This window comes from Pteropus vampyrus, unplaced genomic scaffold (genome assembly GCF_000151845.1).
Source record: "Pteropus vampyrus isolate Shadow unplaced genomic scaffold, Pvam_2.0 Scaffold113, whole genome shotgun sequence".
In the NCBI taxonomy this organism is placed as follows: Eukaryota; Metazoa; Chordata; class Mammalia; order Chiroptera; family Pteropodidae; genus Pteropus; species Pteropus vampyrus.
Genome location: NW_011888894.1, coordinates 3,644,539 through 3,654,704, shown reverse-complemented (window position 1 = coordinate 3,654,704; position 10,166 = coordinate 3,644,539). Strand labels below are relative to the sequence as shown.

Genomic DNA, 10,166 nt, shown 5'->3' with positions numbered 1-10,166 from the left:
TGATCTTGCCACACCCTGCTTATAAGCTCTTCAGTGATGTCCTGTTCTTAGAAAAAAAGGCATAAATCTTTAAATGACTAACAGACCTTGAAACATCTGACGGTCCCTACTTACCACTCCTGTTTTTTAAGAAGATAACCTCTCCCATCGCTGAGCTTCCACATACGCTGTTTCCTCCAGAAACTTCCTCTTCTACTCCTAATTTGGCCTGGTTTCTACTCATCCCAAATCTGTTTTTACTCTCCTAGAACCAGGTTCCTTTATAGTAACAGAATTCATTTTGGTTTGTATTTATGCATCGCTGGTTTGATTATTTAACTGAGTCTTTCTCCCACCAGAAAACGCCATGAAATAGGAGACATTGTCATTCACACTCCCAGAAACACCAATCAATTGATACTTGTGGAAAGAATACATGTTAGGTTGTCTTCTTCAGTTACACTGCAGGCGTCCCGGTGCCTGCTTTGGCTCTGCTTGTATGAGAGAGCCCTTTACTAATGATGGCCTACTGACAAGACTCTCCACAAACTGCGCACTGCCCAGAGGGCCTCGAATAAAGACCTAAAATCGTCGCTTCCAGAGACCCCGCTCTGAACTGCGGGGGTGAGTGGAGGGAGGGGCCGGCAGGGTGCGGATGAACTAGCCCGCCAAGGAGAATTCGGGACTCAGAATTCAGACGGAAAGCATTTTACGGCAGAAGGATTCCTCAATCTGCGATCAACTTCGCTACTCCCGCGCAGCTCGAGCTGGGCTTTGGGGGGGGCCACTGGACGAAGACTTTGCCAAAAAGGAAGGCCGACCCCCTACGATCCGCACTCGCCCATAACGGCTCTCCCACATCATGGAACTGGGCAGTCTCGACCCGGCACCCACCTCCCGAAGCAGCTTTAGGTCTCCGTGCTGGATCTCGTACATCTGAATGACGCCGGTGCCCCGCGCGAAGTTGCCCATGGTCACAAATTTAGCGCTGCAGGGCACCCACTTACAGTCAAACACCGTGTAGTTGAGGCCCTTCTGGATATGAGCGATGATCTGAGGCTTCTCAAAGGCCGACATAGTCCGGCCGATTTCGTATCCGCCAAGGTGCACGCTCAGGCCCTGAAAACACACTAACCTGGAAACCAGTCCCCAAACACTAAGGACAGTTTGTCTCTCCCGCTTGCCGTACTCGCCCCCAGACGCGCTAGCAAGTTGAATTTAGTTATCTCAGATAATGCCAGATGTGCTCTAAAGTCACATCTTTTCTTCACCGATGGCACAAACTCGTTTATCGTCTCTACTTAATGCCTTTATCACATATACAGACCAGATATTACAAAATGATTTAGCTGTGAGTAGGAGGGCCAGAGGGAGACCACAAGAATAAGGCATATTTTAGGACAGCCCTCCTTCCCCCCCTCCCCCCCGCGCCCCAACAAACAAACACAAAATCCTGCTTGAGGTCCCCTGAGTGGGACTACTTAGGGAAGGGGCGGAGCCCTGGGGCTGGTTGGAGAACGCCGGAGCCTGCGCGGTGCGCCTGCGCGGTGCAACAGCGCACGTGTTAGACCCGGAAGGGCGTGCTAGGCCCGCAGATTCCTCGGGATGGCAACCAACATGGAGGCGCAGAGCGCCGGAGCCGTGGACGGCTTCACCCCGGTCACCCGCAAGGGTGGCCGGCGGGCGAAGAAACGGCAGGCTGAGGAGCTCTCCGCGGCAGGGGAGGACGAGGACGCGGGCCGCATGGATACCCAGGAGGCTCGGCCCGCAAAGAGGCCGGTCTTCCCGCCCCTCTCCCGGGACGGGTTTCTGGTACCGAGGGGACCCCAGGACAGGAAGTGGGCAGGGACTAGAGGGGAATCAAAGTGGTGATCTCTGGGTGATGAAGCTGCGGGGGTTCCTTTGGGTTGAAGTTCTTAGAGAAGTGGCTGATGAATTTTAATTTGTTCACTCGAAGGAGGCTTTTTTGTGGGTCACCTGTCGTTTTACAACTCCGTCCCCATTCCTTCACACACTTCCTGAGTTGCGTATTCTTCTGTTGTAGGATGGCAAAGAAGAAACAAGGAAAATTTCAGTCCCAGCTAACAGATACACACCATTAAAAGAGAACTGGATGAAGATATTTACTCCCATTGTAGAACATTTGGGACTTCAGATACGCTTTAACTTGAAATCGAGAAATGTAGAAATCAGGGTAAGGAGAGTATCAACCCTTTACAAATATACTAGGGTTTCTCTTACAGGGATGAAAATGCATAAATAGTCTTTCGTTAATGGGACTTCTTTTGTTAAATGGTTTTCTTCCAGTTTTATAATTTAAAATTCGAACTTATCAAATGCCTTCACAGTCTGCGTTTAACATATATTAGTTGAATTCATAAGATGAGTCTGAGATGATGCCGAAATACTGGCTATACGTGCACATATTTTTTATAATGTTCTGTGTTGAACTGAGAAAAGGCCAAGTAAAGAGGTTGTCATAAACAGAAGTATGTAAATAATGAGCTGAAGTACTTGGCTGCAGTACAGGCACTATAAATTATTTTGAGAATAAGTATAAATTATATACATATGTGTGTGTGTTTGTGTGTTATTCCATGGTGTCAGTCTAGGAGTTAGACAATTGAAGTTAATTGACTTTGGGCCTCTTTTTCTGAGTTCCAATTTTGTATCAGAATTCAAGACCAAAATTAATTAATTATGTCTTCCTCTTTGACGATCGTTATACTGTCATCAGGACTGGTATAGACTCATCTGAGGGACCAGAACGATGGAATAAAGCTGAAAGGCATTACTCTAAATAGTTGGTAGTTTAAAATATAGAACTTAACAGTAGAACTCCTTGCCACTTTCATTCAGGTTTTTATGATTTCATGTCAAAACTTCTTGTTTCCTTATAGGTTTCCCTTGCTTCATTGCTTTAAATCTTCTATCACTCCTCCACCCTCTATGCTGGAACCAGATTAATTTTCCCAAACCACACTGATTTTCTTATGATATCCCGATATATTTAGTGTCTCTGAAGAATAAAAGTTTTTGACCGAACTTACCTTTCAAGTAGGAGTCTCAGTCCCAAGTTCGTCTCACCATCTCTTTGAACATTTTTACATTTATATATTTGGGCGGCTTTCCTCTCTGATGATTGCCCTGTCCTGCCTATATCCCTTGTCTTCCTACCTCAGTTCCATTCATTTTTCAGGGTCTAGCTCGGGTTCTTTCTCCTTTTTGATCACTCCGTTTTGCAGTCATGTCTTCAGTGCCTTCAGTGTCATATGTGTGCAGCATCATTAGTTTATATTCTAACATTTGTTGATACTTCTGTAAGCCAGACACATGGTGATACATTGGCTTGCACTACATCATACTGGTCTTTAGAACAGCTCTGTATGGTAGAGGACATATCCCTATCTTGTGGATGTGAGGAAACAGGATCAAAGGAGTATCTTCGCCAAAGTTGTCAAGCTAATAAGTGAATCTGGTGCTAGTTGGGACCTCTCAGGATCTCCTACTCTGACCTTACATTACAGATGAGAAAACTTAAGAAATAGGGTATCTATGGGACTGGCTCAAGGTCACATATGTAATTGGGACTGGGATCTAGTTTTAAATGTGTCATTACACAACCCTGTATGTATGGTTTTAAATTTGTCAAATATGTGGTCTCCTCAACTAGATTGTGAGTCTTTGGGAGAGCGGAAATGAAAGTTTTGGAATCAGACCTATGTTTGAATCTAACTATTTCTACCTTTTAGTACTTTAATTTCCTCAAATGTAAAACTATATCACTTAACATTCAGGGTGTCATGAAGCTTAGAGCTGTAGTGTGTAAAACACCTTCGTAGTTCATGTCATTTATAGTGGTAGGTATGAACAGCAGCTATTTCTGTGATTATTGAATTAATTCTTTGAGGACGGGATCCCAGCCTAAAGCATTCTTGGTAGTTAGTACTGGAGTCGATGGTCTGAGGATGGAAGTCCTTTAGAGTGTGAGTGTGATTGTGCTGTGCCAGAGTAATCTTGCTGTTAACCCCAGAGTCAGTTCAGTCATGGAGTGCGCTCAGTCGTTTGACAGTCTTTTGGTGGAACTGTACAGCCCTGGAGCTGGAAAGTTCTATTTTGCAAATTTAACACAGTACTTGCCTACTGAGTTATAGAGAATAAACTGGAGAAGGATGGTGGTGTAGGAATTATAGTAAGATAGGTCATCTCCAGTTTTCTGTTAGCATATTGTCTTTTTTATCCTCACCTGTAATTTGTGCCTTTTTTAAAACAGACTTGTAAAGACACCAAGGATGTTACCGCTCTGACAAAAGCAGCTGATTTTGTGAAAGCCTTTATTCTCGGGTTTCAGGTAGAGGTGAGTGATTTCATGACATATAAAATGGGGACTTGAAAAATAATGTGAACGTTTCCATGGATTTGGGCTTTTTTTTTTTTAATTTGAGTTTTCCAATTCTACGATTTGTGAATTTTAGGTTAACACTCATTCTTAGTTACCTAAATGGAAAGGCTTCACAGCATTTATTTTTATATTGTAGGATGCACTTGCCCTCATTAGGTTGGATGACCTCTTCTTAGAGTCTTTTGAAATCACAGATGGTGAGCATATGATGGTCTTTTATTATGAAATACTGGACTTTTGTATTGCTGACTTTGTATTCTGTGTGACTCTCAGCTCTCTAATAGCATCAGTTGAGCTGTATTAATAGCAGCTTTTTAAAAAGTGTATAATTTGTGTCTTTTAGCAGAGAAAGTTCAACTAAGATTAAACTTTATGTGGAAGTGGGTGGTGCACTGGAATGGCTTGCCTCTTGAGGTCTTGCTTTTCTCATTTAGTGAAGCCGCTAAAGGGAGACCACCTGTCGAGGGCAATAGGAAGAATCGCTGGCAAAGGAGGAAAAACCAAATTTACCATAGAGAATGTGACACGGACGCGGATAGTTTTGGCTGATGTGTAAGTATGTGATCTTGAGAAAATTACTTTTCTAATTTATATTTGATCTTTTGCTGGTTTCATAACGTCATAAGGATTGTATTTTATGCATAATGTTGCCACTAAATCTTTGTCAGTATTCGGTTCTGGATGAACAGATAGTTACCAACTTTGAAAGCAGATTGTTAGTTGAGAAAATTTTAGAAATTATAGCTTTTTTTCTCAGCAATGAAAGAAATGTTTAGAATCACTAGTAAAAGAAATTACATCACAGTTCAAGATTTAAATAGTATCTCGGGAATCTTTTAAATCGGGAGAACAAGGAGTAGGTGTTTTAAATGCCATTGTGAAAATAAATAAATGCCATTGTGAGGCTTTCCTTTTTAAAAAAAATATGTAATTATATATTTATATATAAAGGTCTTTCATAAAAGGAAGGTGAGTAGTGCACATTGGGTGAACACTAGAGAGCAGTTACATGTGAACATAAATAAGATGATACAGGCTTAAAATAAGGGTGCGGAAAGTCAAGCCGGGATTACCTCTCTGTGAGGTTGAAGCTGCCCTGTTGCCAGGTTGGGATGACTGGCAGATGGCTCAGAGATTATATAATGCCAACAAAGTTGAGAAACGAAGCAGTTGACTGAGAGGAGGAGGGATCTACCTGCTACTGAATCCAGAAATAATTTTATTTGAAATTGCCTCATCTTTATTCTAAACTGAGGGGCTCACCATTATTTAGGATCTAAATTTTAGACTTTTTTTATACTTTAAGGATAACTGTAATACTACTTTGGTGGACCCTGTTACCTAAAGACAGATGTATTATTATTTTAATTTTTTATGAATTGAGTCTAGAGTTGGGACTATAGAGCCAGAGGAAAAGCTCTTTTGAACTAGAAATTTCAAAATTTTTGAAATGTATACTACATTTTAAAATATATATAGCCCTAATTTGGAAATCAAAAAATGTAACCGATTTGCTAATCAAATTATAGGTAGTACATCATATTTTTATAAGTGTATTTATAAGTGTTAACTTAAAATTACTAGTTGAACTAATTTTTTTAATGGGTTTTCTGCAGTATGATTTATATACAACAAAATTCACCTATTTTAAGTATACAGTTCAGTGAGTTTTTGGCAAAAGTTCTGTGATCTTATAATCCCACCTCATTCACACAGTTCTATTACCCCAAAAGTTTCTTGTGCTCTTTGCAACCCCATCTGTTCCCAGGCAATCACTGATCTTCTTTCTGTCACTATGCTTTTGCCTTTTCTAGAAATTCATAGTATGGCTTCTTTTAGGTAGCACGTTGTTTTGAGTTTCTCCATCTTGTTGGTTGTATCAGTAATTCTTTTTTATTGCCGAGTACCAGATCATTGTATGAATATATTGCATTTTGTTTATCCATTCACAGATTGATGGACATTTGGGTTGTTTTCCGTTTGGTGCTATTATGAACAATGTTGTTATTGAATTACATTTTATCATCTTTTGTGGTTTTTTTTTTTACAAATTGAATTACTACTTGAATTTGAAGAAATGTACTGTCTTGTAATTTTTATAAATAAGCTAATTGGAAATCCACAAGTTCAACAATTTATATGAATTATGTTATAGCCGTAAGATGGACTGTTATGCAACTATAAGTGTTGTTCTTGATGAGCAGCAAATAACTTCGCACAATACAGTATATTGTGAGCAAGATGTAAAGCTAAAAGCTATTTGTTCCAGGTGCACTCAGTACATCAGCTGGGAGTCAGTGTTGGTCTACGTGTCTGGGGCCTGCATTCCATTCCAGCTACTGCCCCATTACTGTGGTGGTTTCAGGAAAACTGATGCTTTATGTAGTCTTGCGGTGTCTGTTACCTCATCTTTCATGTTCTATTTTAAAGAATTTTATTTTTATCCAAGTTAGACATGCATAGACTTTAAAAAGACAACAATTTCTATTGCCTACCTCCATTTCCCCACTTTCAGAGAAACCAATTTCAACCCTCTTAGCTAATTTTTAAAAATTTATCTCCACTTTTTCAAGTATCTTATTTACATATCAGCTTCTTTTTTATTTTCAGCTTCACTGTTGACTTTTTACCATGAAAGATGAAGATTTAGCTTTTTTTCACCCCTCCCCCTACTTCCACCCATACACCCCAGCGCTAGCATCACCACCTCAGCTCCACCGCAGATCATCAAGCTTTAGATTCTCACAGGAGCACTGGTCCCTGGTAACAAAAAGTTTGGGGACCACTGACTTAGGGTAATTGGCCAGGCTCTTTATTCAGGGAAGCCCTGATGTCAATATCTTTAGTCTTTCTTATTGAGCAGGTCAGTTTCCCAGAAAAGTATTCTCCAGGGTCTTTGCTGCCAAACTCTTGGAGCCCAGTTATAGAAGACAGCTGGAGGTCCCAGCATTCAGTGTGCACATGTTTGCTAGACATTGCCCTTGTTCTTAACATGGTATTCCTTCAGCTGTGTCTGGTACCCCTGGTCCAGACACTGTGTTTTTCACCTTCCCCAGTAAACTACTTCCCCTTACCCCAATAATTTTGCCAGAGTTACAGAGCAGTGTTTGCCTGTTTGCACTGAATGGGGAAGAAAATTGGGGGATCATCTTGAACAGACTTTAACTGATTATCTTGGCTTTAAGCCTCACTTTTACCCCGATTTCATAAGTACCTGTGTGCATGTGGGGAGACGGTTCTGCTTGATGTTCCTGCTGCCCGTTTCAGTATCTTATTGATGGCTTACTGAGATTTTGGAAGATGGGCTTAAAACAGCAAAATTCACTCTTGTTTGAGCCATTCAGCAAAGACTGCAGATTGAAAGGGTCTGGATGATCTTCAGTGAGTACTGAAGAAATTTAGGTAATTTTTAGGAAGTTTTGTAGTTGAAATCCAAACTTTTAATTAAGTACCCCTTGCTTTCCTGGGTACTCAAGTAATCCCAGCTCTGCCAGTGCATAATCTTGGCCAGGCTTCTTGGTTTCCTGTAAACGTCATTTCTTATCTGTAAAATGGCAATAACATCTGCCTAATAAAGTTCTTGTGAGGATTAAATGAGAACACATGTATAAAGCCCTAACACACAGAAAGCACTCACTGCATGGTAGCCATTATTAACCAAGAATCTTAACGTCTTAGTTGGTTTTTTTTTATGTCTCTTCTAATAATTTTTTATTGGGCTATAATTCACACCATAAAATTCTGCCTTTCAAAGTTCTTAGCATATTTACAGAGTTGTGCAACCATCACCACTACCTTTATTTATGAGTCTTTATCATGATTTTTCAGAGTTTCTGGATTACAGAACTCAGTTTAAGGAACACTTTTTGTTGCTAACTTGTTTCACTTTTTCTCTTGCAGGAAAGTTCACATCCTTGGCTCTTTCCAAAACATCAAGATGGCGAGAACTGCCATCTGCAACCTCATCCTGGGTAATAACAGTTTCTTTGGTGTTTTCTCTGGAAAGAATAGAATAGGGAATCAAGGAACTGAAACCAAATTTGCAAGTCAGTTTAGGGTAATGTTAAAGATAGCAGGTAGAAACTCTTGGGGGTTGGCAAACGTGGGCCTAATAGAAAAATGTAGGCATCTTTTGCTTGGATTCCATCTGTCTGCCTGCTAATGAACAGAAAGGGTTTATTGGCTTATATTGCTTAAATCTTGGCTGCCTTCCCCCGATGAGGTGCACAGAAAAGCCATTCCAGAATAGCAGTAACACCATGTTTTAGATTCAACAAAAAGGAAACTGCCGATCAGTGTCAGTCAACAAGGTCAGCAACTCTTGATAAGCGTTACAGGAGTGTAGCAGTTTGCTCAGAAAACCCTTAGGATTCTCCCTTGGTGCCCAAGTCTGATTGACTAGCTTCTTCTCGAAATATTTTTATGACTTGGTAGTTTTGGCTCTTAAGATTTAAAAAAAATTTTTTTTGGAGAACATTTGGGTATGGTTTCCTTTTTAGGTCTTTTGTTGATTTTAAGATAAGTAGAAAATGTCCCTGTCCTTTTTAGAGTTTTGTAGACTGTTTTCCATGTAGCTTCTATATATGTGAGTATATTTCTGTAGATAAGCTTTTTTTCCCCCCTCTCTACAGGAAATCCTCCATCAAAGGTTTATGGCAATATTCGAGCCGTGGCTAGCAGAGCAGCAGATCGATTCTAATTTCAAATCAGAGACTTTTTATCTTGCCTTCGGACTAGAGAAAAAGACTTTATCTACAAGTGGTAACAAGAAACCATGTGAAAAAACTGTCACTTAAGCCTCAGTCCCTTCTTCAGTTCTCAGCCAGAAGTATAAACAGAAAAGTTTGATAGTATTCACACTCAATAGCTTTTAGGATAATTTTAATGTCAGAATTTAGTACCATTATATTTAAACATTAATTATAATTTATCATTTCGTACATTTTAAATCACATGTAGCAGATTTGCAGTTTCTAATTCTCTCATTTGGAGAGAAACTTATCGTTTAAACAGTTGTCTATGAATTTTTAAGTTTTTTGCTTTATAAATTTATAAACATTTCTTCTCTGTGAGTTGTAATTAAAGTACTGTCTCAGAAAACCTCTCCAAATCATGACCCTTAACACCGGGTGGTGTATGACTGTTTCAGAATCAGGTCATAAGCAGCAGTTTGGCTGCGCTGTGTGAACTAAAAGGCCCAATATTTGTACCTGTTTTGCAGTTTGTAAAATTAAAGACCTGTATCACGAGGTTGACATGAAGAAAGAGTGTTATTTTTCATTTAAGTATGTAATGAAAGTAGACCTTTCCAATGTTGGGTATATTTCTTCTAGGTATTAAAAGTGAAATGTGGTAAAATGTTTTTACTCCTACGAAAACTACTATGTTCTCCAAATGTAATGGATTGTTTTAACTAGTGTCTGCCTATTTAAATATTATGATTCTGTTTATGCATTTTTTTAAATGGAATGATACCACATTCACTTGTACATCTCTAAAACCGTTGACGAAAACTTTTAACTTTACTGATGGGAGTATTAAAAAGTTCATGTAAGGACTAGAAAAAGTATTCTATTAAGCTTCTATTTCTTTTATATCAGTTACATGTGCCACTGCCTCAAACTGGTTTGTACTTTGTATAGGATTGGAGATACATACTACAGTGGCAATTCAATAGGAAACTGCTGGGAGCATTTCCCACTCAAAACATTTTTTTTTGTCCTTTGGCAGCACAGCAGCGTGTAGAGTATGGTGTATGATGGTATCAAATCTTTTCATATCTTTT

At 39.7% G+C, this 10,166-nt stretch overlaps 2 protein-coding genes across 2 annotated transcripts in view; one reads left to right on the top strand and one right to left on the bottom strand.

Annotated features, from left to right (window-relative positions):
- Positions 1-1,202, bottom strand: part of WDR92 (WD repeat domain 92) — a 24,943-nt gene extending 23,741 nt beyond the window's left edge. Inside the window, exon 1 of the mRNA XM_011365604.2 lies at positions 874-1,202. Coding sequence (XP_011363906.1) covers positions 874-1,056 — 183 coding nt within the window. The 5' untranslated portion in view covers positions 1,057-1,202. The remainder of the gene's footprint in view (positions 1-873) is intronic.
- A 258-nt stretch (positions 1,203-1,460) lies between these two features.
- Positions 1,461-9,950, top strand: PNO1 (partner of NOB1 homolog). The gene is made up of 7 exons (XM_011365602.2): positions 1,461-1,791; positions 2,024-2,173; positions 4,253-4,336; positions 4,518-4,578; positions 4,816-4,933; positions 8,282-8,352; positions 9,013-9,950. Exons 1-7 carry the CDS (start codon positions 1,585-1,587, stop codon positions 9,078-9,080), a joined length of 759 nt encoding a protein of 252 aa, XP_011363904.1. The 5' UTR covers positions 1,461-1,584; the 3' UTR covers positions 9,081-9,950.
- Positions 9,951-10,166: the final 216 nt, after the last annotated feature.

Bases quoted from the DNA above. Each gene is read 5' to 3' on its own strand.
- PNO1 (XM_011365602.2), top strand. From the start codon at position 1,585: ATGGCAACCAACATGGAGGCGCAGAGCGCCGGAGCCGTGGACGGCTTC. The intron at 1,792-2,023 runs GTACCGAGGGGA...CTTCTGTTGTAG, and splicing joins TCTCCCGGGACGGGTTTCTG to GATGGCAAAGAAGAAACAAG. The intron at 4,337-4,517 runs GTGAGTGATTTC...TTTATATTGTAG, and splicing joins TTCTCGGGTTTCAGGTAGAG to GATGCACTTGCCCTCATTAG.